This window comes from Phaethon aethereus (assembly GCF_964289735.1).
Source record: "Phaethon aethereus genome assembly, chromosome: 1".
Classification (NCBI taxonomy): domain Eukaryota; kingdom Metazoa; phylum Chordata; class Aves; order Phaethontiformes; family Phaethontidae; genus Phaethon; species Phaethon aethereus.
Genome location: NC_138575.1, coordinates 88508332 through 88535952, shown reverse-complemented (window position 1 = coordinate 88535952; position 27621 = coordinate 88508332). Strand labels below are relative to the sequence as shown.

The following is a 27621-nucleotide window of genomic DNA, read 5'->3' as shown; positions in this document are numbered from 1 at the left end:
AGAACTGAAGGAAGATTTGCCACAACAGAAGATGATACTAGAGGATATTAGCTTGGGGTACTGGCAGCAAGCTAATAACTGCTCATCAGGAAATCAGTATCTTCAAATATTTTCAACTTCAGGCGTGGAGACCACTCGAAAGCAGCTGGGAGACCTATGTCGCCTATTAAATGAATTTGAGACGCTTGGTTTCCCAAGTATCAAGCTGTAGTTGATATTTAAGTATGGGGAGTTGTAAATTTTGACACTGAGATTTACAAGGAGCTGGGCATACACTTATTTTTGCTTTTTCTGGATATGATTTCATGTCAGTGCATCTTTGGACATCTATCCCTCAGTTTGCTTCCTCAGGGATGTGTTTTTTATATATCTCTCTCTCTCTCTCTTATTTACAGACAGTACCTCTGATATTATTCCATTTCTCTGTCCTGTCCCTGAGAACAGCTTGTTCCAAATTATTTAGGAGGATACCAAGTAGTACCCTATCCCATGAATGAGTAACTTTGTTTTCATTGTCTCATCCCTTGTCATGCTCTTGAATGACATCTTGGAGTACTGAGTGCTGTAAATGCTGTTTTAAAATGAACCTTATTTTACCAGTTTATATCTTCCAACTTTGCTGACTGTGAGGAAAGAGAAATAAGAATGTGAATTTACTTTTTTCTACATTTAATACTCCAGCCACATACTGTCTGGTGGCAAAGAGTGGTTCCTAAATATTCAGTAGCATCAGTTCAAACCCCTCCGTAGTATCCCAGCAAACTAAATTACATTGTCTATCTCTTCCTGATGAAAACGGTTTCCTTTTTCATAAGCAAAGAACCCTGAAGGTAAAAGAAAGCCTTATTAGAGGAAAAGCAGGAAAACAGTAATAAATCAGCAGGCTGTGGTCTCGAGCTCGCCCTCTCCCCACAGCAGATGGGGAAGTCACTGATCCCATCCTACCTTGTCTAAGTCCTACACACAGCTCCTTGCCCAGGCTCAGGGGACCCCGTTGCTGGGGTCCCCCCTCCACCTCTGCCCCTGAAGGAGCATGTAGTCCTCCAGGTCTCTGCCAGCGGGGAGCAAGGCAGGGGAGGGGATGCCCTGGGCTAAATAGCAGTAGTCAGATCATCCCATCTCTTTTGCGGACGCTCTTCAGAAATCACTGCTCCCTGCTTCAAACGTCTGCAAGTCATCTCAGTACACTGTATCAGCTTTTTCCCTTCTTTTTTTTTTTTTTACTACTGAAGAAATGAAAATTCAGACCCCTCTTCCTCTTGTTTCCCTCTCCTAGGACTCCCCCCTGTTCTCCTGGAAGGCTACATTGCTGGTTGGGGTGGTGACTCAGCCCCGCGGTGACCCCCCAGCTCTTGGTCTGGGCACAGCATGTTTTGTCCATGCCTTACCAGATGTCATTAGCAGCATTTTATTCTTACTACCCTCAAACCTGGCAGTATCTGAACAAGAATGTTCCGCCCTAGCACGAGTGCTGTGCCAGTGACGCCAGCTCTGATGGACACCCTCACTCTAGCAGATGCGGGCAGGGGGCTCCCCACAGAAAGTGGCCACTGGCCAAAGCTCCAGGTTGCTCTTCTTTCCCTTTGCCTACAAGCCTCAGCCATGGCCTCTTGCCTGTCACATCAGGCTCCATGTACCATTTATCATTTCAGATCTTTTCTTCTCTTTCTTCTCCTTTGTATCCTTTCTTAAATTAAACAGTGCCAACCTTTATAACCGTGAAATCTCTCCTGGACACAACTTTTTTCGCTGGCTTTCTGAGCTGCTTTCATATGTGCTACATGCTACGCTGGAACAGGGGTATCTAAGCAAACACTATCTGCAAGCATATTTAAATTCAGTTTAATAATACTGCTGCATTACTTCCCATTTTTAAACTCAGTTTGCAACGCAGGAGAGCATTTTACTTACTTTTTGGTTGTGATTTCTTACAGAACAAAGGTCCCTATTGAATTGTCCAAAAGAGGACCCAATTTTGGCTTGTTGTTACTGATTTTCTTGTGACTGCTCATTCTGGAACATGCACAAAAGCTAATCAAAATCAGTGTAAAAATATTTTCTTCAACTCATAGTTGCTTCTAAGAACAGAAGCTCCCAACATATCTTTCCATGCCTGTGCCACACCGAAGTGATGCTTAAGCAGGAGGTGTATCTACAGATAGATAAATGAAGTAGGCAAGGAGGAAAGTGCAATCAGCTGCACCAAAGGCACCCAGCTCCACTGGGATGTGTCGCTCACACTGGGACTGGCTGGACCAGAGCTCATGTGATGGACCTCACTTGTCAGCCTCAGTGTCCCACAGACCACCTGCAGGCTGCAGAGCATTCATGAGGGCCCTACCCACTCTTGGAGGTGGTTGAAGAGCAGACTGCAAAACAGGTGAAGTGGCTCAGCTGGGGAGAAGACCACTCTTTTTCTCAGGGACCCCATGCTATCAACTCACCCAGTGTCGGGAGGGTGCCCTTGGAAAGATGGCAGCAAGGGACAGGCTGACGATAGTAGGGCAGTTTGACTACGTGTCTCTTTGCTGCCTGATCTGAGCAGTTCTTGGGAAGAAGGGCAGGCAGAGTAGCAGCAAGGATGCTCTGGCCACGGTTCTCCATGTAGGTGGAAACTTCCCTAAGCAGCCCTCTCACTTGGGCAGGGAGTGGGCTGTGAGCAGATGTAGAGAGCGTGCATGCTATGCTTGACCTCCCTATCTGCAATAAACTTGATGCACTCCTGGAGCACTGAGCTTGCTGCACATTCACCAGCTGTCTGGCTGTATGCGCAGGAAGGCGTGCTACGTGTCAAGGCAATGGGTCCTGGTGTAAAGTCCTCTTCTGCAGCAGGCAGACCACATGTCTTTCTTCCTGCCACAAGACCAGACACATACTCTGTAGATGATTCTAGATATTTCCATGGGTCATCAGATAGCAGGAGGGCTTTGTGAACCAGGATGGAATGGAAAGAGTCTGCAGCTGAGTGCAATGATTGTTTGCCTTTCAGTAGTTCATCCCATAACACCTGGCAGACTAGCCTCAGCCAGGAAGAGAGAACATCAGCCTAGAAAATGTCTGATACGCTTTTTCATATCTTTTCTGAATCCATAAGTGGTGGGAGGAAGATGACCTTTCCTGCCCTGAAACGTGGCAAACTGTTTCCTTCCTTGTTGGGCACCAAAGAAGCAGCAGCCACTGTCCATCTGCCAGGGGAAATGCAAACCCAAAAGCTCAGGGACAGTTTTCCAGACACTCATTTGTTGCACTGCTCTGTCACCTGCTAGTCCTGGCTCTGATTAAAGTTCTGGCATCCTGCTGTCAAAGGGCCACATGCCAATACCAGAGGCTTGTCAGTAAAAGGTACCAGTCAGATGTTAAGACAACCCTCTCGCAAGCAATAGCCGATATCGTATCCTGGCTCGAGCAGTGTGACATAACTCCACTTGCTTGCCAGAGGAACGTCCCAAAGTGTTTTCTGACTGCCAGCATCAGCAGCAGCTGGACATTTCATGTCCATGTTTCAGATTTTGAGGATAGTGTTGAAATCCCCAGTCAGCAGTAGGGATCTAGCAGGCAAGTTTGTCAAAATGGGAGTTTCTGACTTTGGATTGAGTCATTTGGACACTGTGAACATGAAATACCTATTTTTTCATATGAAAACCAGTATGTTACTACGAAATCTTTCAGTGTGATTTTGCATTTCCTGGTACAGAATTGTTTGCCTAGACATATTTTGATCTCTAGCCAAAGATTTGATTGCCCTTGCCAATAAAAATGTGCTTTTGTTCAATCCAGGACCAAAGAATAGTTTAGAGCAGACCCACCACAGAGAAGTGCAGCGTATGCCCAGCTGTCTAAGTGTATTGAGCGCAGAGGCATGAGAATGATGTGAGATTTGTCTCTCTCCTCCCATTGACTGCTGTGTCTGGACCTTCATTTTAACAAAAATGTGTGAAATATTTCCAAATGATTGGTGGTCATACAGCATGCATAATTATTAGGGCTGGCTATTAGAAGAAACCCCAGGATCACAGTGTTTCCCTGCAGTAGCTCCTTTTTTGACCTAATCTGTCTAGGTACATTTACTTCATAATAAGTCATCCTCAAAAAAGGGTTCTCAGCACTTGAAAACTCTTGATGACTTCAGAAATTAACTGTCCTCAGGATTAGCAATGTATGCCTAGCTTCTGTTCTGAATTTTACTAACTTCAGATTTTTACTACTAGCTTTTACACCTATTCCAAATAGGCTTAAAGAGACATTTATTACAATGTTTTTGTGCTACCTCCTCCCCCACAGCCATAGCCATTTTCATATGCCATAATTAAGTTAGTTCTTCATTTGGCAGGCCTGTAGACATGCTGCAGGGAAAGTATATTGAGCACAAAGAAGCTGCAATATTTCTCAACCCCAGGATGCAGGCTTCAAAGCTCGACAGCTAAGCTTGCAATGACATGATCACTGAACCTTTCAAGCCATCATGATTCATTATGGAGAACTTTTTTGGTTTCAAATGCTTCCCTGGAAGTCATCCTCACTTTGAATGTCAAAGTCTTTCTTGTGACCTTGTTTCATTTTTAGCAAGGGTAATTTCAAGCTCGTAGAGAGTTACGAACAATCAATGGAAAGGAGGGGATGGACCAACACCAAAAGATTGTCATAGTTCTGTTCTCAAGAGAAAGGTTTGATTCTTACTGCATTTGATGCTTCCTTACTCCCCACTTGCCCATCCAAGTCTCTCACTGTATGCTCTGTTCATGGAGGTCTGATCACAAGTTTTACAGGATCTCCTGTGGCCAGAGTCATGTAGAACCATAGGAAGATGGTGGGAAGACACCCACCTCACACGTGTGATAGAGAATATAGGCATCCAATAGAATCCAAGACACTTGTTTGAGGAGGTGTGGCTGGCATCACTGGGGTGTCTGACTTACTCCATCAAAGTTGATGTGTGTCCTGCATGTGTTGTTGAGTGGGGGTGGCCATGGGGGCATACTAAGAAGTTGATGGGACAATGCAGAACCACTGTAGCAGCATGGGGTCCTGGTGTGTAGCTGGGGTCACTTTTCATGTCTGTCTTTTGCAGTTCTCAGAGATGGGCTCTCCATAATGCTTTGGTTATGAAGAAAGAAGGACTGCTGAATTGTTCTTTTGCAATGGAGAAGACAGAGGGTGAAACACCAGCACTGTGGCTCCCACCCTGTTGCTTATCTCCCTGCAGACATGTGTCCCAAATCCTCTCTGTGCTGTATTAAGGAAAGGAAAATCTTAGCTATTGCAACGTCTGCTTTCTTACATCACCTTTTCCAATTTTGCATCCTATAACCACCTGATGAAAAGAGGAACAATGACTTTATATAGCTGCTGCTTGATTCTTTTGCTATTTACCTGGAACACAGCTGCCTATGGGCCAAACCAGCGGGCACAGAAGAAAGGAGACATTATTCTCGGAGGATTGTTCCCCATTCATTTTGGAGTGGCTGCTAAAGACCAGGATCTAAAATCAAGACCAGAATCAGTGGAGTGTATAAGGTAAGCCACAAAGAGAGAAATAAGAAGTTTTGGTGAGGGAGCCTTGCCCTTCCTCGTCTACAGGTGACATGCTATACACTGTGTAAGTACAGTCTGTAATCTGATGCCTGTAGAGGCAATGGGAAAGTATGGTGTAAATAACAGAATAAAACAGGCGTGTAAAACCAGGAAGTGCATATGTTATACAGTAACATAAATAATATTTGGACAGTGAAAGAGGGCAACCCTTGTATTACCCAAAGCTGCCAAAACATGAACCTATCTGGCCATTCACAGTGGACATTTGAATAGTATCTGAAAATTAGCTTTCCTAGCAGAAGTATGGAAACTATCCCATAGTGCCCTTAAGCTCATTACAGTCATGCATAGCAAAATAGCTTAGAAATTAAATTTGGGGTTTTTTTATTCAGTTCTGCCTCTCATCTTCTACGAGTTTACAAACTGTTTAGTTGTCTAAGCAAGTGAATAGGTGAAAGTGAGATAGGTCACTGCTTTTGAAAAATCCCACTGAACACATAGATGTCTCTTTGGGACCATAACAGACCTTTACAAAGTCACAGACTTGAACTCCTTACCCAGGCTTTCCTCACCCAATGTCTTTTTCTTCTGTGTAAACAGTGCATATAGGTTTTGTCTTAAATCTTTGGCAGTTAACCCTGGAGGGAGAAATGCACATGAAAGATGAGGAATTTTTAACCTTCCAACCCTGCACATAATACACATAAAGCGTGACAGAAACTGATTGCATCTGAAATGTCATATAAACAAAACATAAGAAATTGATGTGGAATTTTGTCCTGACCATGCCTGGGAAAACGCTTCAGTGTTATAGGACCTCTTCTGTAATCATATGTGAAAAAATGTGTATCTGGAATTATTTGGACCTCTCATCCTAGACTGGGGATCTAGTACAGTTTTGTTGCAGATGGTAATGAAGAATGGCTGACAGCATTCCTGGTATGCTTACATGTTCCAGGTGCGGTGTCCCGCTGAAACACTGAGCAGGACACATCCGTCTAGGTTATGAGATCATCCCCAGACAGTCTCATAGTGAGCACACAGAAAGAAGTGTAATTAAGCTGGGTTTCTTTTGGCTGCTTCTCTGCATGCACAGGAAAGTCATGAACTAAATGTATGTGAAATGTCCTCTTCATGGAGCAAGAGGCTCTGCCAGATTTCCAGCATATTTTTCTCTCCCAGATGTGGCATTTTAAAAGTGGAACACTGAAAAGCGATGAATGTTTTCAGATCTGTGGTCGTCTTCACCTGCTCCAGGTGGCAGGCAGGACAGTGCAGATATTGGCAAACTGAATGTAGCTTTAATTTCTGCCAGTGCTGGGTCAGCATTGGTGACTCCCTTGACATGGTCACATTATTAGAACAGGTCACAGGAGAACGTTCCCCTAGTACCACAAGTGTGTGGCTGACCGAAGGGTTGTTAATGAGTTAGCACTGCCAACAACAGGCAAATCCTGAAAAGCCAGACCAGCCATTTTAAGGACACAATGGGAGATCCTTTTTGGGTGCCATTTGATCTGCTAAAAGGTTTCCTCCACTTGAAATTTGCCTGGGTGAAATCTGTGTTCCTCTTACCCCTGCACCAAGAAGTTGCAGGTGGAAAACAGAGGAGCTCACTGAAGAGGCATTTGTGCCACTTTGCCTCACTCCTTCAAGGAGCTGGATAAATTGTGAGTTGATAGTATAGTGCAAATGGGGAGAGAATACTTAATGAAAGGCAGAGATCTAGCTGCAGAGGTAGTAGCAACTACAATAGGAGGAACAAGGGGGTGCTTGGACCTAAGATGACTGGAAGCTCCTTCACTGCACGGCTTTACCAGAAAATGTCCAATTCCAGGAAAAGTTTAATTCAAAAGGGATTTGGTTGGGAAGACTTTTTGAGACTGATCATGGGATTTTCTTGATGAAGATAATTAATCCATGGGACAGTTTCTGTGCTATGGTGGTTTCCTCATTATTGGTACATATTAAATTGAGAGCAGATATTTTTACTGAAATTATTTCTCTATTTTAAGCATAATTTAAGTCAGAAAATTCCTCTGACTGGAGTTGTACAGAGATCTCACAGCACAACCATAGTGGTCCTTTTTGGTTTTGGACTCCATGATTAGGTAGTAGGTTGGGGCAGGGTTGTGCATGCTGACTAAGAGCCCAATATCTTCTTCAAGTCATGAGACAAAGTCTTTCATATCACATTTGAATTTCCTCAGTTCTGGGCAGGTGGCTAGTCTGGTATGAGTGAACTCTGGGGAGTATTTTCTGGGAAGAAGATTAAAATAGAAAAAGATAGGCTCTAGTTTCCGAAGTATGATCTTTCCAAAGTAAAATCTTTACAAATTAAAATCTCCCCAATCTTGTAGTGTCAAAAACTTTTATAGAGTGGGAAATCCACTAGAGGATCATAAGCATGGCTGTACCTGGTCAAACCAAAGGTGCTAAATCTGTTCCATGCCTTTGCCCCTGTTGACTTTTTCTGAGACTTGTCAGTGCTGCTGTATCTTTTCAAAGCTGAGGCAAATCAGTTTTATACCCTTGTTAGATGGCTGCATACAGCTTTTAATCTCTTTATTACATAGGAAAATGTGTGTCATATCACATAAGAAAATTAGACCCAGGTTACTCTAGGAGTATGTGGGCATCCTCTCTTTTTCCTCATACTTCTCCATTAGGTGGCAACAGCAACAAATCATCAGACGATGGGAAAAGCTCTTTGCTTTGGGGCCAAGAAAAGGCCTAAGGGTCCCACTGAAACCCTGTGGGTGGTTTGCCCCTGTATCTTCTGGAGTTCAGTATTAAACCATTTAAGATAACGTGGCTTTCCTTTCTTTTGAGGACTGTTGAACCCGATCTGTGCTGTTTGGACGTCTTCCCACACAGTTTAGCTTTGTTCCATGCCGTACCTATGGTCCCAAACAAGGTTTCTCAAAATGGATAGGACAGTTTTCTCTCCACTTTTTCAGCTTTCACACTCTTCATACTCCTGTGGCACAGCACCTTTCTCCCCAGCTCAGCATACGTGCTGGCCTGAACCTACTGTGCATACCTTGCATACGATTATTTGGAAAACTATATACATGACTCAGCAGCGAAAGGTAAAGGGAGCAGTAACAATCTGTTCTCCATTCGCTTTGGGCCAATTCTACTGAAAATTCATCTTCATGCTTTAAGCACTGAGTTTTAGAGTCCAAAGTGAAAACTTACTCATGATTTTGCCACATCAAATGTCAGCTAGGAGCACGGAAAGTGAGAGCGATTTTGTTTCCTGTGTTTCGGAAATACTTACATGGCTTATTGGTTAAGCAATCAAGTATCCCGCATTTGATATAAATAGTCCTTCTGTCTTTGTAAGCCTCAGGTGCTGTTGCAGCAACTTTCCTTGTAGCATTTGCTGATGCATATCGGATGCGTGCAGTGGAGGCAGAGGCTGAGCACGGCACAAGCAGTCCCTGACCCCCATTCCCTGTCAGCACCCACAGAGGCCTATTCATAACCTGATTTCACCGTCCTTTCTTGATTTCAGGTAGATTAGCAGTAGTGATGGTGGTGGCATCGTTAGTACTATTGCTAGCATGATTGCACAGATGGGTGGTACCCATGGATTCCTCTCACCATAATGAACTGTTTGCAGTGAGGACATACCTCTACTGAGCTGCGATACAGTGTTGTCAATATGGTGTCACTAGGTCATAATTTTTAATGCATGTTCCCTGTATTCTGATCAGTAATCTAGCCAAGGCCCCACGCTCTGACACATAGCTTCCAGGCTGTGAAACTGGTGAGACATCGTCCCCATGTCATAGTGCAGGACTTCACAGAGCCCGGCTCAGGGACACTTAGCTCACCAAGTCTGTCTGTCTGTCTGAGAGAGCAGAGAATTTTAATTCTTCCCCTTGTGGCTGTATTTGCTAACCCTACTGCAGGACTGAATGCATAATGTGGTATTTAGAACTTCCTCCCTGAGACCAAATTGGTTTTTTTTCCTCTTTCTCTTCCACTCATCTTCTGATTTTTTTTTTTTATTTTCTTTGATCTGCATAATTCCCCGTACCCATAGCCCTAACTTCTGAGGGTAGCAAGCAACTTGTTATACCCACTGACTACAGGAACCCAACAAATGACTGAAGATCTCCCCGTTGCATAGCTTAGTAATAGCAGTGGTAGCAGGAGCAATAACATGTAATTAATGTACTGGAAATCTAGAGAGGACAGAGAAATTAGTATGTGCATACAACAACTAGAGAAAGAGGAGTACTGGTGTGAGCCGAGAGGCATGCTTTGCCACCATTCTGGAACAAAATACCTGTTCGATATGGGAGGGTAAATGACAGCTGCATTTCCAGCTTTCACATTACTTTCTCCTCCTTTTCCTTAATATTCTATTCATATACTAAACTTTTAGTTTAGTACCTTGCAAGTTTTGATAAATGAAGGTCATGGATTCATATGAGGCTGTGAATTACTACTTTATGGAGACCAACAGGGATCAGGACTAATTTCCCTGCTGGATCACAATGAGGGTGGTGAAACCCTGACACAGGTTGCCCAGAGAGGTGGTAAATGCCCCATCCCTGGAAACATTCCAGGTCAGGTTGGACGGGGCTCTGAGCAACCTGGTCTAGTTGAAGATGTCCCTGCTCACTGCAGTGGAGTTGGTCTAGATGGCCTTTAAAGACCACTTCCAACCCAAACTGTTCTATGATTCTATGATCCAGACAGTATGAGCTCTTCAAACCAAACCAGACAAACAATCAAACAGAGGATGGAGCCATGGGAAGCTAAAACTATGCAGTGAGCTCATGTCCCTTAATTTACATACCCTTGCTTTGTAACATTGACTGAGACATTTAAGCCAACCTGGGCACCCCTTGACAGACACATTTATACCAACTAGAAAGAAACCTGTGGGATTCAGAGAGATGTTTTTAGTTTTCTCCCTAGCAAACTGGGCAGCTGCAAAGATAATATGTCCCCTGCAGATGTGACAATTAAGGTGAGGGTTTGTGGAGGACTTGTTTCTGATTTCTCTTTCCCTGTTTGTGTTCCTGCCTGGGAACTGAAGGATCAGTGGGTTGCACACTCTTGACAGTTGGAAGGACAGGCATCAGAGGAGAAACAGCTAAAGGACTGAGTGTAAATAAAAATTCCTATCTACACCTTTGGGTGCTGAATTACTTACATTAGCTCTCGTTTAGAGCTTACTGACCACTTGTCATAGCACCACATCTCAGAAATGTTAAAATACAAGACTCTGCCAATGTACCTGTAAAGTAACATGGCAGAAAACAAGTTTTGGGGGCTGCTTATTTTCCACCAAGAAAATATCAGTGGCTATTTAAACCTTCTGGAAATCTAATGAGAAGTTTGCTTCTGTCAACAAATCCTTTGCAGTTTCTTCCTGGAAATTACTGGTCAAACTTCTGCATGGTTGACAGAACATTACAGTAACTAGTCATGTTAGTCACAGCAGCAGCATAGCACAGGAGGTCAGCTGGATCGGTGTAACCTGCTGCCAGGTGCAAAGGCTGCTCTTACCCATCACTTCTGTACACACCAAGCCAAGAGGAACCTATCTGCAGCCCCTTGCTGGGGTCTTACAGAACAGTGGGAGAGAATTTATCCACACAATTTCCATTCACCAGGACTGCAGGAATCATGAAATCTTGCTTTAGTGGCACTGCCTTCATCTGAGCATGTCTGTGTTACAGTACTGGTACAACACAGTGTCAGTTAACAAAATGAGACCTTTTCTGAAGCTCTATCAGGTATTAGAGGAGACAGAGCAAGGTGTGTTTGTCTCCATCCCATCTGGTCCTCTTCTCCTGATCTGATGATGCTGCTATCAGCAGAGGTGCAACTGAAGAGAACTGCAGGTCTCCCGCACAGACTAGTTTGAGGTAAATTATCAAAAACATTTCAAAGACATTTTGGAGTCTATCTCCCAGAAAACACCCCCTGCCTTCCTTTCCCCTTTAGACTAGATATTAGGAAAAATTTCTTTACGGAGAGAGTGGTCAAGCATTGGAACAGGCTGCCCCGGGAGGTGGTGCAGTCACCATCACTGGAAGTGTTCAAAAAACGTGTAGACGTGGCACTTCGGGACATGGTTTAGTGGGCATGGTGGTGTTGGGTTGACGGTTGGACTTGATGATCTTAAAGGTCTTTTCCAACCTTAATGATCCTGTGATTCTGTGAAAACAAAACCAATCCAAACTCAATTACCTGAACTACAGGCCTTATGCTGTAAATAAACATTCATCCGGAGCATATGTCAGAATGGGAAATAAAAGCAATTGTACATCATGGGCCTTCGTTTGCATCTACTGAATGAAATGGCAAACACTTTCTCTGAAGTCAAGAGGGAGACAGGCCAGTTCTCACTGCTTTTGAAGATACCACCTTGCTGCATTTAAAAAAAATGTAGCCAAATTGCTGTCAAGCAGGCAAAATCATTCCGTGTCATACTCCACATGCATTATTTAAGCAGGCTTAAATTTACTTTTACACATACTTGAATGTGTGAAGCTTTCCAAAGTGGTATAGTGGTACCTTTAAACTTCCCAGCTTCTCAGCAGTCTTCCCTTTAAATATAGAAGATGCTTTCAGATTTTTCTCTTTTACGTGAGGAGCCTGAATATAGCTTCTTGCTTCAAATCCTATTTTCATTTTAATTAAAAATATCTGTAAATACATTTAGCTTTTTAAAAAGAAGTGTCACAAAACCCCTCCGTGCTGCCGTTCATCCCAGTGAGCATTACTGACCACGTGAAGCAACGTGGTGTGCCCGGCACATCTTTTTTCTGTACACAACACTCACTGCCTATTTCACTCTGAGACTTGTCCTTTCATTTCAGTGCTCTCCCATTGCATCTCGCTCCTTAATGGTTTGGAACTAGAGCAAAAAATATTCTAAATGAGCAAATTACTTCTAACTGTAACACATGCTCACTTGTTCTAAAGGGTGTCCATTTTCTTAAGGGTGATCTTAAAATAGCTAGCTATCCCTTTGGTCATAAATTATAGCTAAGAATTTTAATTGGCCTCAAACTTTTTGACTTGAAGAGATTTGTACGGAAACTATACTGTCTGGTCTTTGAGGTACAACCTCAGAGCAGAACTTCATTTAGAAATCAGCCAAAGATGTCTGGAGCAGGTGAAATGAAGTTGAATAAATGAAGTTTTTAAGACTTGAAGATAAACCCTAGATGTCATACCTTTAGAACTTCTGATCCCAGATAAATCATATAAAACTCGTAGAATGGAAGTAACGTGGCTATGTTCATTCAGCTTTAAATAAGTCAGACATAGCTAACATCAACTTTGGAAGCAATTTATCTCAGAGATTGGAAGTTCATGATTTCATGAAGCTTATCTTTAGAAATCTTCACCTTGGTAATGGAAACTTCTCTCAAAGCATTTCAAAATGGCACTCATGTGAAACCTAAAATTTACCATTCTGTATAGAATCTGTTCTTGGTCAGGCTATTTCCACAGGCTCTTCCAGTTCTGGGGCCTGTCAGTTTTCCCAGTGGATCTCAAGCATAACAGCTTTGACACTTTCCTGTTTCCAGCAGCAACTCAACACAAAACTGCAAACTAAGTGCTATCCTGACCCATAGTGCATTACAAGGCAGGGCAGATTTCAGTTCATGAAAGGTTCTGCCATTTCAGCTGAATTACCCTAACACACGGCAGCTTCACAGGCGTAGAGCCAGTTGCTTTTGCAGCTTTACAGGAGAAAACACAGTAGTAAAACCTGAGAATAACACGTATCGAAGCAACTTTCTCCCTTCTGCTTTCCATGAAAAAGCGTCTCTTTTTTTCGATAAGTAGTCGCTCACCCTGCATCAACTTCTTTCACTGCCAGCCCATGCGATGGTCTAAACAGGGACTCCCAGGTCCTGCAGCACACCCCTGCCACCGCGCCCCAGCTGCGGGTCAGCCGGTGCACAGGTAGCAGATAGCCAGGAAACTCAGCTGCTCCATTTTAGAGAACGGAGGCGGCTTCGAAAAACAGAGTTTCAGTGTCACAGGCCAGCTATGATGGCATCTTCTGAGCTCATGCCTGAAGCAAATGTATGAGGGCACTACAATAAAGAGAAAAGTGATTCCTTTAATGAAAACACTGAAGTATCTCAATAACAAGTTAGGAAGCTAGGATTTACATTTATGGCACGTCTCTCTTCTTGGGTATAAACAGGTTGACTGTGCCCTCTCTCGCGGCGTCAAGCGTGGGATGCGAGGCCAGCTCTCCCTGCGCGGGGCTACCAGGCACCGTGGCGTCCGGGGCCGCGGCAGCGCAGTGCCTCAGCGCACCCCGCCTGCCCGGCGCCGCCAGAAGCTGACGCGCTGGGTATCCCCGAGCCCAAGTCCCTGGCAGCATCGCGCGCGGCGCAGGCTTTGCAGACACTGCCATCTGCATTCAGAAACGTGTCAGAGGAGCCTGGAAGGAAACCTGGTGGGTGTAGCTTTGTGTCAGGGCATTTGCTCAGGAATCACCAGGTTTAGGGTACTGAGCAGAAGGGACAGGCCACAGCCAACACCCCGGGCATGCTCTCTTCCAACTTTTTCCAACTTTAGAGGACTTAGAAAAGTTCACCTCATCCTCCTGACCTCTGAAGTGGGCTCCCAAACCGAAGAGCTGAAAACCAGAACAAAACCTTGTAGCATATGCCCGCCTCTTTGTAACCACTGAACACAAAAGCGAAACTTCCCAAATTTAGTAGGAGGCAAGAAATTGCATAAGTTGCTTTTGCTTTTTGTATCTGGAACTCTTCACTCTGTCTCAGTCCTCCTCTCCTCTCCTCTGTTTCCCTCCTTCTCACTCTGTTTTATTTTTATTTTTGCTCCCCCAGGTATAATTTCCGAGGCTTCCGCTGGCTTCAGGCTATGATCTTTGCCATAGAAGAAATAAACAGTAGCCCAACCCTCCTTCCCAACATGACCCTAGGATACAGGATATTTGATACTTGCAATACGGTCTCTAAAGCCCTTGAGGCCACACTGAGTTTTGTGGCCCAAAACAAGATAGACTCCTTGAACCTGGATGAATTCTGCAACTGCTCGGAACATATCCCTTCCACCATTGCAGTCGTGGGCGCAACCGGCTCTGGCATCTCTACTGCTGTGGCCAATCTGCTGGGACTCTTTTATATACCTCAGGTATGCTTCCACTTCTCTTGTTTACGTGCAGCTGGGGGTATTGGTGTTTGGAGGGGATCTTTTAGTACATTCGAGAACTAGGACAGGGAACTGCACTGCTGCTTTACATGCTCCATCTCTGTTTCAAACAAAGAAGGGCTGAGAAGTGCAACGGCCCAGCTGTGTGAATACATCTTTGGAGGGCTGAGGGCAGCACAATGATGAGAAGTGCTGGCTTTTGAAGAGGGACAACAGTTTATGTAAAAGCAAGCAGTCTACTTCCCTCCAAACTTATTATGACAAATCAAACCAAATATTTTTTTTTTAGTCAGTAATACAACTCTTCAGGATCACATTTGCCAGAAATGTATTTGGACCAGTACAGGTATGTGCAGTGGCTGTGCCAGCTTCTCCATCCCCCTCTCTGCCAATGTGTCCTAAGTGCACACCAGAAGGTCTCAGAGGGAGCTCAGCCTCCATGGCTTATTTCATCTTTGCCATTTCCAATAGAATCTCAAGGAGAGAAACAATACAAAATGTGGGGGTCTTCTTACGGTACAAATATGTCTTGCTAGCAGTTTGCAATCCCCAAACACAAAGGTTACCAAGCAGCCAGTAACAACAGTGAGCCAACAGCAGCTTAGTCTAGCAGGTCTAGAGTCCTCTAGAGTGGTTTAATCTGTGAACACGGGTAATTTAGGTCAGTCATTGGCAGTTGCCAGCCTTGACAGGTTACTTGTGATGTTATTTCACTATGGTCACTGCCTCGTCATGCCCAACTCCCATAGAGCCCACTTAAGGCAAAGTTCAGTCATTGCCAGCTACTCTTAGGTCTCTCAGCATCTCTGATCATTCAAGTAGGTGATGTTTAAAGTTGTTGCTTCTACTGATCAGGTGCTACAACGGTTTTTTCTGGGCTGACCTGTCTGTCTTTTGCCCTAGGGCCTCCAAACCAGGGTTTGTGAGAGCATGTGGATATGCCCCACCTTGCCCTGAGGCCATCTGTGTGGTGATGTAGTTGTGCCAGCTCCTGTGTTGCAGGATCCTTCTTGCTGTCTGCTGACTCTACCAGAGCCAGTGCCAGCAACCATGGTCCCATCCTTTTGTTTAACAAACTTACTGCTCTTCCAAGACCCTAAGAAAAATAAGAAGCTGGCATATCATAGCTTAATGTTGTTGCTCTTGATTTTAGATTTCCACACTGAAGACAACTTTGGAAAAAGTGCTTGGCCTAATCCATTTATGTGTTGCCTTGTATAGCCTAACATATCCATTCCTCTTCTAAAATGAATACAAGTGCTCACAGGAGCCCTTGTAACAAGACTGTGTCACACTGCACTCTCAGTCTGTCCTCAGAGGATATATCTTTATTTCAGCGAGGGCTCCAATTGCCATCTGCACCACAAATGAAGAAGGAAGGATCCTTGTCTGCCTGGTGCACAGTAATATATCTTTTCTATTTAATGTTATCAGTCTGACTCTCTCACAGGAGTCTGAAAAAATGGACGTTTGGTCTCTGAGCAGGGCAGGAACAGTTTAAGCTAAGATATATGTTATCTAGGTATTGCCCAGGGTAGCACTGGAACGCGGTGTGTAATAAACACCATGATGGCATTTGAAGGCATACTGTTAATTTACACATCGCTAATATTCACATTACCAGTTGAACAACGGCAGCTGACAAGGGTTGGTGGGTTGAGACTGAACGTAAGAGATGCTTGCAGTTCTCAGACTTTCCCTTTGAACAGGGAACGGCATTTGTGCTACGAGGCGGTAGTCTTCCTCAGAAGTTGCTGCAATGGGTAGACGTCAAGAGGTTCAGTTCTGGAACAAAATCTCAGCTAGGTGATTGAAGTATGGCAACTGAAAGCAGGCTTTTAAACTGGGAGTTGTTGGGCAGCATTAGAATACGCATTATCGCTGCCATTTGTAGTAAGGCCATTAGAAAATCCATGCTTAATAGACCCTGCATGTCAGTACAAGTTGGAAGTGTATTTTACAATTAATGTAAGGTTCATTACTCATTCCGTTGACATAGAAACGGAAAACGTTACGACTCCGGTTCTGTTTCTCAGTATCTCACCTAGCTGTACCCTTACAGTACATGCAGGAGTGGGGTACCATGCCTTGTACCCCATAGCACTAGGTTTTAGGAGATGAGAGTAGCACTGGGCAGGAGCCTGTCCAGGCGAAAGTATAGCTCTATGAAAGGAGGATTTGCTCCTGTGGCCCTTGAAACTGCACTAGGAGACCGCTTTTTCTTTCTTCTTGCAGAAACATTAAATGCCAGAGTTTAAGGACGAGTTAAGGTTTTCTGTAAATTTCCACTTTGGACAAAATGAGCTGTTTATAGAAGGTTTTTTCAAAGTGAGAGTCAGTCTGAAAGAGTTCAGATACCAATCTCAAAATGTAAAGATAAGTGAGTTTTTAAAGTTCTCCAGATCTTTAAACTATTCTCTTCTGGGTTTTATGGTTTTCTTCTTACTTGTAGAAAATCCAAATTACATCTGAAGAGCATATGGCACTTGTTCTGATTAGGAAAAAAAGAATTTCTTGATAGCTTTAGAAAAAGAGATAAAATCCCATTTTAACTGTAAAACACAGTGGCTCATACCTACTGGCTGCTTTGCTCATTCTGGCCAGCAGTCAGGAAATACTGCTAAGGTAGTATTGACCAGCATTACCTTAATGCTCTGCAGGGTCAAGGCGACTGATATACATCACATTATTCTTACTTCAGCCAGCAGAGATTGTATATAACATGCATACGGTGCCTGATCGAGCCTGTTTAAGAATGGGGACGGAGGTGAGAGGCAAGGGGAGACAGACAGTGCTCTTCAGAGTAGGTCTGGGATGGCAATATCAGCCTGCTGTTTCATGTCTGGTTCAGGACAGAGGAAGCCTGCATTTTGTCTGAATTACATGCATTGCCCTCGTTTATCTAAAAGATACATTCCTCTTGTTTCTGGATTTGGCAGGAAGTGCAGTGAGGTGCATGTAGGCTACCCGTGGCTCACCTCTTTTCCATTCCTCCAAGCTAGTGTCGGTGTCTCTCTCTCTCAGATCCTTGACCTTACAGGTGGACACGAGCTTGCTCCAGTCTCTCAGGTCCGAGCAGCTGCTCCTGTATGTGAGATAGTCACAGCTACAAGAGCACACAGACTCTCAGAGTGGATCATGTGCAGCCACAGGCTAAGAGTACGTGGTTGCCAGTGGGGTGCTCAGCTCCCTCTTCATCCCATCTGAGGTTACACAGGTTGACAGTGATGCTAGATAAATGTAGGCAATTTATTCCCAGGCAGTTCTCTTCAGGGTGTGTTTTGCTTGTTCACTGTGCTCTCACAGGTCAGCTATGCCTCATCCAGTCGTCTCTTGAGCAACAAGAATCAGTTCAAGTCCTTCCTCCGCACAATCCCCAATGATGAGCATCAGGCTACGGCGATGGCAGACATCATCGAGTACTTTCGCTGGAACTGGGTGGGAACAATTGCAGCCGACGATGACTATGGCCGGCCAGGGATTGAAAAGTTTCGGGAGGAGGCAGAGGAAAGAGACATCTGCATTGATTTTAGCGAGCTCATCTCCCAGTACTCAGACGAAGAGGAAATCCAGCAGGTGGTGGAGGTCATCCAGAACTCCACAGCAAGGGTGATCGTTGTTTTCTCCAGTGGCCCGGATCTGGAGCCCCTCATCAAAGAGATTGTCAGGCGAAACATCACGGGCAAGATCTGGCTGGCAAGCGAGGCCTGGGCCAGCTCTTCCCTGATAGCCATGCCGGAGTTCTTCCGTGTCATCGGCAGCACCATTGGGTTTGCACTGAAGGCAGGACAGATCCCAGGCTTTCGTGAGTTCCTGCAGAAGGTGCATCCCAAGAAGTCTACCAACAATGGCTTTGCCAAGGAGTTTTGGGAGGAGACATTTAACTGCTATCTCCCCGATGGGTCCAAAAATTCTCCAGCTTCAACTTCCTTCCACAAGGGCCATGAAGACGGACTGGGAGCTGGAAATGGAACGGCTGCCTTCCGTCCTCCGTGCACCGGGGATGAGAACATCACCAGTGTGGAGACACCGTACATGGACTACACGCACTTGCGGATATCCTATAATGTGTATTTGGCAGTATATTCTATTGCCCATGCCTTGCAGGATATATATACCTGTACCCCTGGGAAAGGACTCTTCACTAATGGATCCTGTGCAGACATTAAGAAGGTTGAGGCATGGCAGGTAAGTGTGCTGTGTGCCTGTGCAATGTACTTGCAGAAAAAAGGCAAGCTCTCCCGGAGCTTTTAGGGTGCTTTCCATGATCCTGGGTCTCAGACACAGCATAAGGTTCCTGGGACCTAGCATATCACTGCGTGCAAGTTCAGTGCACGCTCCCACCCCACAGGGAATGTAAGGTAAGTTGTGTTAGGTTTGCCTGCAGTGAAAGGGGCTTAAACCAAGTTACATTTTCTTGCATTTGCTACGGGCCAAAAGTGCACACACAGACAATTACCACAGCCTGGCTGACGCAAGGTAACTTGATCATATATCGAGCCCTTACATAAACAAGAGGGCCTGGAGAGAGCACATGAACAAGGAAAACAGTTTTTAGAGTTCATTTTCTTTGGCAAAGCTCTATGTCTTTTGCAATCCCACAGCAATTTTCCATACAGGCCATATTTTCTTTCCACAGTTTTAAGCTTATATAGAATCACACTAAAGCAGGTTGAGTAATGAAGGAAAATAACGTGTGGGTGTTGGGCAAGTAGTAGATAGCTGCTTTGATTTGGCAGTGATATTTGTGAACTGATAAAATTATACTACTAACTTAGTCATGTTTACCCATTCATTTGGGTAAATGTGCCCACAGGCGTATGGATGGTATTCTGGCATTTTGTCTTCCGATGCTTTATGAATACTCTATACCTTACCATATGTTTGATTGTGCTAGCTGATGTGATATTCAGTGTGTGTTCTTAATATCTACTGCATTCTTAAATAACAGAATTAGCTTGTAAGGCTATCAAATGAAGATATGCCAAATAGGAAGATATGCAAATTCTGTCTGCCCCGTTCTGCTCATCACAGAAAACTTGGGCCCAAACATGCCTGCAATCAGAACCACACAGATGAATATAAGGAGGATCACATTCCCGTTTGCATGTGTAATTTCCTCTATTCAGGATAGTCTAACCAAAATAAAAGCTACCCATGACACAAGCTTTGCAGATGTTGGGCCAGCATTCGCATGTTCCTGTCTAGTCTCAGTCAACTCAAAAGCCTTGGCGCTATCAAAGTAAAAGGCTTTGTCTTGGCATTTGTGGGAAACCTGCATTGCTCTAGGTACCTGATTTGGGTTTATCAAAACCACTTTTTGCAGAGTTGATGAGTGCAGGGTTTGACCCTGGTTTAGGGGTATCCTGCGATTGCTGGCTGTCTCTGAGGTTTCTGTCTTTCAAAGCTTTTCTGCTTTTCAGGAGCACACTGGCAGAAGTGGGCAAGTCACAGACAGATTTAACTTTCACTGTCTCAGTAAAAATGACCCAGAATAAATATATTTTTAAGTCATTCCCTTATGCCTTGTCAACTTGGAAAGTAAAGTAGGATATTCATACCATAGCTAAATAAAATAATGTGGTGTTTGTTGAGGATTCCACAATCAGGAAAAATGTTCTCTCTCTTCTGTGTTGCTTGTCTGGTGCTGGAGGATGTCTATCAAAATGTAAAGCATCCTGCTGATCTAGGCTTATGGGTATCAGCATCAAGAAAGAGGGATAGCAGGACTGGGTAGGAATTGGGGCACTACAGAGGAGCAGGTTATATTTGAAATTATCACCATTATGTGGTGTTAGTTGTCAAGCATATTTGATATTTGTGCATTTTTTCACTTCATTTAAAAATCAAACACATGAATAGCAGGTTAATGCCAAATTTGTGTGCACACCTACTTCACATCAGGCATTGCGGCTCATTACCCTTGGGAAGCTTTCCTCAGCCCCAAGGGTAATGAGTTCACCTCAGAATCACAGAATCATTAAGGTTGGAAAAAACCTTCAAGATCATCAAGTCCAACCGTCAACCCAACACCACCATGCCCCCTAAACGATGTCCCGAAGTGCCATGTCTACGAGTTTTTAGAACGCTTCCAGTGATGGTGACTCCACCACCTCCCTGGGCAGCCTGTTCCAATGTTTGACCACTCGCTCCGTAAATAAATTTTTCCTAATATCTAGTCTAAACCTCTCCTGGCGCAACTTGAGGCCATTTCCTCTCCCTCTCATCCTATCACTAGTTACTTGGGAGAAGAGACCAACACCTTCGTCACCACAACCCCCTTTCAGGTAGTTGTAGGGAGCGATAAGGTCTCCCCTCAGCCTCCTCTTCTCCAGACTGAACATCCCCAGTTCCCTCAGCCACTCCTCATAAGACTTGTGCTCCAGACCCCTCACCAGCTTCGTTGCCCTTCTCTGGACACGCTCAAGCACGTCAACATCCTTTTTGTAGTGAGGGGCCCAAAAACATGGGCCAAAACCTCACAAACATACATCCTCCAGCATCTCCAGAGAGTGGTTTTCCGACAACCAGACAGAAGACGACCTTTCTACTGAAATCAATCATTTCATTTGCAGCAGTACTTCTGCTGGTGGTCAGTGCCTGCTCCCTCTTCCCACAACTGACTCAAGGGTTTCTTGATAGGAAGCAACTTGAGAGAGCGAGGACGGTGTCGGGAAGCCTCCATGGCTGAGACAGGAGGCAGCAGCCTCTAACGGTGTCTGCAATCGCTGACCAGGTGGTGTGTGGGACAGATAAGGCAAACCTGGGGAACTCGTAGCTCCGTTAGCCTGAGCTCCTGTCCAGAGCAGTCCTTGCCAGTGGGGTCGGTGGATGGGGAGGATATATGGTGTGTTCCATAATTTAATGATGTACTATTTAATTTTGCTGCCTTTCAATGGTGTTATCCCATTAACACGTATTATTTATGTGTTGTCTGCTAATTGTTAACTTCATGTACTCAAAATATAAACAAACCTTTTTGGAGGAACTGGTTTATATAATTTGTGGAGGGTGCTTGTGTGGGTCTGTGTATAAAAATAACATTTTACCTCAGTGATCAGTTTGTTTGAACTGGACAGCAGGAAGCCTAGCACAGAATTACTGTGAGTTGGTTAAATTGGGTGCAGTTCTCCTATTAAGAATTTACCACCTGCTGTTTAAGAAAGCTCTTAAGTATGTTTCAGCATGGCGAGTGCAAGATTTTTCTGTGTCTCCCAAGCTGAAATATCAAACACTAACAACTTTCTTCTCTACTCATTTATAGCTACTTGCTTAAGAAGCTGCTTGCTTATTTTCACCACCTGGGTCGATGGTCTGTGACAGGCGCTATCCATAAACCCCTTCTCGCTTCCTTGCTTCTTTCCTTCCAATGCCTCTGATGCTGGCAGTGGGCACCTCCGCCGGAGACGGGGCTGGTCAGCCCGAGCTGGCAGGCTGCCGCGGCGCTCGCGGAGACGCGGGTGCAGGCAGAGCTGGCAGCTCCCAGGCAGGGGCTGTGCCGCTCACTCCACAGGCGGAGCTGCCGGCAGGGTTCGGAGTCCTCTCTCTGAAAATGGGAAAACTTGCACTTCTGTACTCTACAGAAAATGGCAGACTTCGACAGGAAATCTGTGGTGCCTTTACTGCAGGGCAGAAGATAATCCAGGTGCACACCTTTGCAAGATGCCTGCAAAGAGCAGATGGTATTCTCTGCATGAGCCGTTGTTGTGTCCTGCACAATAGTGGTGAAGATCAGATAATTACTTCTTTTTCCAGTGTTTTGTTCAGGTAACAAAAAGGTGCAGAGCAATCCAGAACAAAATGTATAAGCAGTTGCTGTTACTTTTGGAAAAGGCAAAATTTTACACAAAGCACTAAGGATTAAAGTGCATGACTGCAAATAGTACCACAGAAAGAATCCTCTTAAAGGACTCCGTCACTTCTGATTATCGGATGCCCATTCTCCTTCACTGGTGGGCTGTGATCTTTTTAGGAGACTCTACTGAGTAGGTCTAATTCTGTGTGTTGCTCTGGTTCATGGACTGGCCTCCCCCAGTAAGGAGGCTTTCCTATACGGTTCTCCTATAGGCTCTCCTATAAGCTGTAAAACAGCAGTGGGAAGGTATGGCAAGAGGTGGGATATGGGCTCAGGACTCCTGTACTGATGCGCTGCTATGTCAAAATTCCCCGCATCTTTGTCCTGTTTCTCCATAGCAGCTCAAACAGTCCCTTGAAGCCCTTTTTTCTTAATATCTTCCTTGATAAGATTTCCCAGGCCTCTCAAGTTCCTTCATTTTCTTGGTCTCTGCTTTTGTGGCTATTCCCATGGTCAATTCTAACAGCAAGTCCATCTGTTCTTTTTTCAACTCCCTTCTGAGCAAAGATTTATAACCCTTTTTGGCATCTACAGGAGCCTCTCTGGTGTCTCTCTCATTTCAAACACTGGGTGGTCCTGCAAAAAAATAAGATGAAAACCAGTGAGGGATCCTAATCTGTCCTTCAGAGCAAATATTTATTATTTCATATTCTTTCTGGGTGAGGAGCACCCTGTCTTTTCCTTAGATATAGTTCACTATGTGTTTTTGCCCATTCATCTGGCTTCTTAATGACTGCCAACAAGGAGCTGATGGGCCTCTCTGTCTTACAGCAAAAGCATTGCAGTTAAAGGGGGAAGATAGGCTCCTGTGGATTTCAGAAGGCAAAGGAGTGTGGTCACAGCGTCATGGAGCAGAGCATCCTTAGGTGGACTCCCAGACAGTCTTCAGGTTGTGGTTACACTGGAGGCTGTGAACTTTGGCAGGTTCCTGAGTGAAAGATGAGATAGCGCTTTTAGACATCAAGGCAAAGCATGCTGCACAGGCTGAAAAATGTGCTGTCCTAAAGATTAGCAGGTTAAGGATGCGCTCATGTAAATTATTCTATGCCTAGAAATCTGATTGACTTCAGACTTAGTGAAAAGCTGCCATATGCTGTTCCACAAAATAAAAGCAAATACAAATTGGCTTCACCTAGCAACGTGTGAAGTCTTTTATTACACCTGTGCACCTCCCAGACAACAGTTCCTTCCTCTGGGCTGGTGATACACATTATGAAGAGGTAAAAATGGATTGGTGCCTTCTCCAACTTTACATTTAGGTATGGCTGGCTGACTGGAAATTGATTCTACAAGGCTCTGAAGAAGTGAATTATGCCTTAGATGGCATATGTCTCTCCAGACCTTTGAGCCTAAGGGCTTATCTAATCAGTTTTGTGTCTGTTAAACTATATAGGCCTGTCTGAACAATTAAAATGGTGTATGGAAAACAGCTGCTTTGTGGTACAGAGAATGAAACAGTATCAGAACAGGTATTAACCAAAGCTGGTGTGAAAATTAAGTCATCCAGGAAGAATTGCAAAGAAGACAGAGGAAGGTGCTGAATATCAGGCAACATCAAAACCTCACCTAGTCAGCATTACAGATGCACTGGAGATACATCTGTTGTGAACAGAAAGCAAGCATTTCACCAGTGGGCCTTTGTTAAGGGAGACTGAATTGAGAGGCAGACAGTCCGAGCCACACATTGGAACTGTGTGGGTCAATAGAGCAAACACAGCTACTTCCCCACATGGGCAATAACAGATGGTTGCTTATTCATCAGTTTGGAGATAACAGCTTGCCATCAGCTGAGAACATCGCGTGTCAGCTCTTGAACTAAGCAGACAATCAACTGACTATTATTTAGATGTCTCTGCAACTAAAAGGAGAAAGACTTAACTGGACCTTACTAAAGGCGAGGGGGGTCAGGCCTGTAATGTCACCAGTAGAAAATGCACAGGGAAGTCATCATCCCGACCGGGTTGGTAGAAGAAGGGTGAATGAACTGCATGCAGCAAATACACAACCTATATGTTGTAAAGTACGGAGTTGTGGTTATTAATTACTTGGTAGAGAATGGCTGATACTCTTCTGAATCAGCGTAGTACACACTGCCTGATGACAAAAAACACAGTATCCCTGCCCACCCGCAAATGCGTTACAACAAAAGCTATATTTGAAGAGAAGTGTTTTCTAATATTTATGAAGCCCATTTGTACCTTTGTCACTTGGGGAAGTCATTTTTTCAGCCTGTATTGGACCTGGGACTTTTAGGAAAGGCTCCATGGGATGGTGAATGACATACAATGTGTTTGTAGCTACTTCAGATAATAATTACCCCTTGAATGTCCTTTTACTAGGACACAGCATGTCTTTGTTACACAAAGCCATGTAGGGCTGACCTTTCCTGACGCTACTCGCAAATGGAGCTGGTGGCAAAGGGCACCTTGAGAACCCCCTAAAGGCACTCAGAAAGTGAGGTGAGGGAACAAGTGGACTTACCAAAAATTCAGTTTCATGTTATAATCATCCTCTGACTTGGGTGATTTCCATTTATCCCAAGGTACGGTTGAAGCTAACTTCAAAGGCATGATAATCATAGCATAGTTTATTATTTCTTTTCTTTCTGGGTGGTCAGCCATCTTCACAGATGCTTTACTAACCAGCCACCTAGTTTTATCCCCAAAGTGAACTTTCATGCACTGTGAAGGATTGGTGTTGCTCCACACGGTGGGTGAGGTTTGGAGGAAGGAGAAGAAATTACCTTTTATGACATATAAAGGGCCCTTTTGCCTTGTAGAATTGAAAGCGTGATTTCCCCACTAGAGCAGAAGCGATACTTTGCTCAGAAAGGACTTTTACTTGTGTTTCTGGAAGGAATTAACGTGAAGGTTATTTAGGAACTGTAGAAATCAAAGTCTTGTCAAGAGATTTCTTTGTTGGCTGAGACTTATATTGGTAAAGGAAATGGAAAAAACAGTTTTAGGCTAGTAACCAAGTGGAACACGTGCCCAAACACAGTTACAGTGAATCAGCTGGGACTTTAGTTGGCTGTTGATGGGACCTGTGACCGTGCTTGCAACAGATGCCCATTCTAAAATGTCAGAAATGTTTATGTGAGTTCAGTCAACTCAGTGTGACTACCAGAAATGTTAGGACTATTTTTTTTTCTTTGTTTTAAATGGACAGTAGTTCTTGAATAGATTATAAATAACCATAGAACTCAAGTCTGATGAATGACCATTATTTTGTTAAAAGAAATGACACCAAGTGTGCACTATCAGTTGGCTGTCATTCTAACAGAGAGAGGTGACTTACTCAAACATTGAAGTAATTAATCCTATAGTTCCAAGTAAGAAAGAATTTACAGTGGAAAGCCATGAATTTCTCCTGGCCTAGAGACAGGCACGGTTCTTCAAATCAATATCATCAGTGTTCTGTGCAGGATGCAGTTTCAGACCTTGTTGGAACTTTGAAGAGACTGATCCATAAACGTCTGTTACAAGAAAGTGACAGCAAATGGGAGAGTCACATAGACAGACTTGTTCTCTGCACAGCTGGGTAGAAACAGAGGTAAACACCTCCCAGAAAAGACATTTCAATCAGATTTTGATTATGCTAGTGTGTGAAATACACTACTTGAAAACACTGAGCTTGTAGGATAACCATTGGCTCTATTATTCACTTTAATAATTGGACAATTTGTTATATATTATTTAGTATTAAATTTAGACTTAAATTAATAAAAAGAACCCTATCTTAGGCTTTTAGATACTTGACCATATCAGTTACTGTGCAGTGCGATGCCATTCCAAGAACACGAAAACAGGACTCAGTCAGGACTTCTGCCAATAGATTCTTCACTGTTAGTATGCACAGCACCCTGGGCCATTGTACCCAATGGATTTCTTCATATTGTATTTGTTACAAGTGAAAAAAAAAAGCAACTATGGCATCAAGTCTAGACTAGGTGGCCATGATGGCTCGTTCATATCATGGCTCTAGGTAAAGACAGCAGCATACAGAGTACAGTACAAAATGCCAACTAACAGTACTGACAGTTAGCTCTCACTGTACCTGTACTGTTACCTCTGTCTGTCCAGAGACCACCTCTCTCCACAAAGCCTTAACTGGAACCTCAGAAGTGTTCAAATGGAGTCACTTTCCAAAGGATCATGCAGTTTGATATCCTTTGCATAATAAACTATGTAGATATGCGCCATGGTCAGGAAAGTAATCTTGAGCCATCTAAGGGATGCTTCACACTGGGTGTAAAGCCTAGGTATTTCACTTCTGAGTGGCTGTGTTTGCCAGTCAACCTTGTGTTTAGCAAGATTTATTTTCCCCAAAGACATGCTGACTAGCAGACCTTTTTTTTATTAGTATGATCCATGGAAGGTCACATCTCTTGTCACAGATCATGTCTTATTTCTAGTTGGGATTTAACTGACCTTTAGTTTAATTGGTCCTTACTTGGCCTTGCTCTATTAGATTTAAAAATCCAGATGAAGTACTCATCATTTTTCTCAATATGGTATTTATGCACATTGATCAGATTATTCCTTGGTCTTATCTTGATAATTTGAACAGAGTGGTGTTTATTCATAAGATTTGTTTTCTACTTTATTTCTGTATCTTGTCCATTTACTCATCCTTCTTTTTGGCATATATTCAGTATTGCGCTAACAGCCTCAGCACAGCCAGACAGTGAAAAAAATCCCACATTTACATACTTTTATTACCTCCCCATTTATATGTGCACAAGTTACATTAGCTGCCCTTGCCACAACATGTAATGGAAAGGTCGCATTAAGTTGCCAGTAATACTTTGCAGGATGTGGTACCCTTTCTGTGCCTGTGGTTGGAATTTGTTATGCCTTGATGCATAAGTCTGAATTTCACTGTATTAAACACAGATGTGAGAGCACTATCTGGTGGAATGCTTTGTCATGATTATTATTTACCATTACATCAATCCATGCATTTTCTGTAAATTTTCCCAGCAGCACTGTTGTATTTGCTGCCAGAGTATTGCTGAACATATTGGGTAACAGTGAGTTGTTTGCTGAGGCTGGAGG

General features: G+C 43.9%; 1 protein-coding gene across 1 annotated transcript in view; it reads left to right on the top strand.

Moving 5' to 3' along the window:
• Positions 1 to 5314: 5314 nt before the first annotated feature.
• Positions 5315 to 27621, top strand: part of CASR (calcium sensing receptor) — a gene marked incomplete at both ends in the record, with an annotated part of 42653 nt that continues 20346 nt past the window's right edge. Inside the window, 3 exons of the mRNA XM_081996532.1 lie at positions 5315 to 5514; positions 14385 to 14691; positions 18016 to 18897. Of these exons, the coding sequence (XP_081852658.1) occupies positions 5315 to 5514; positions 14385 to 14691; positions 18016 to 18897 (1389 nt within the window). The remainder of the gene's footprint in view (positions 5515 to 14384; positions 14692 to 18015; positions 18898 to 27621) is intronic.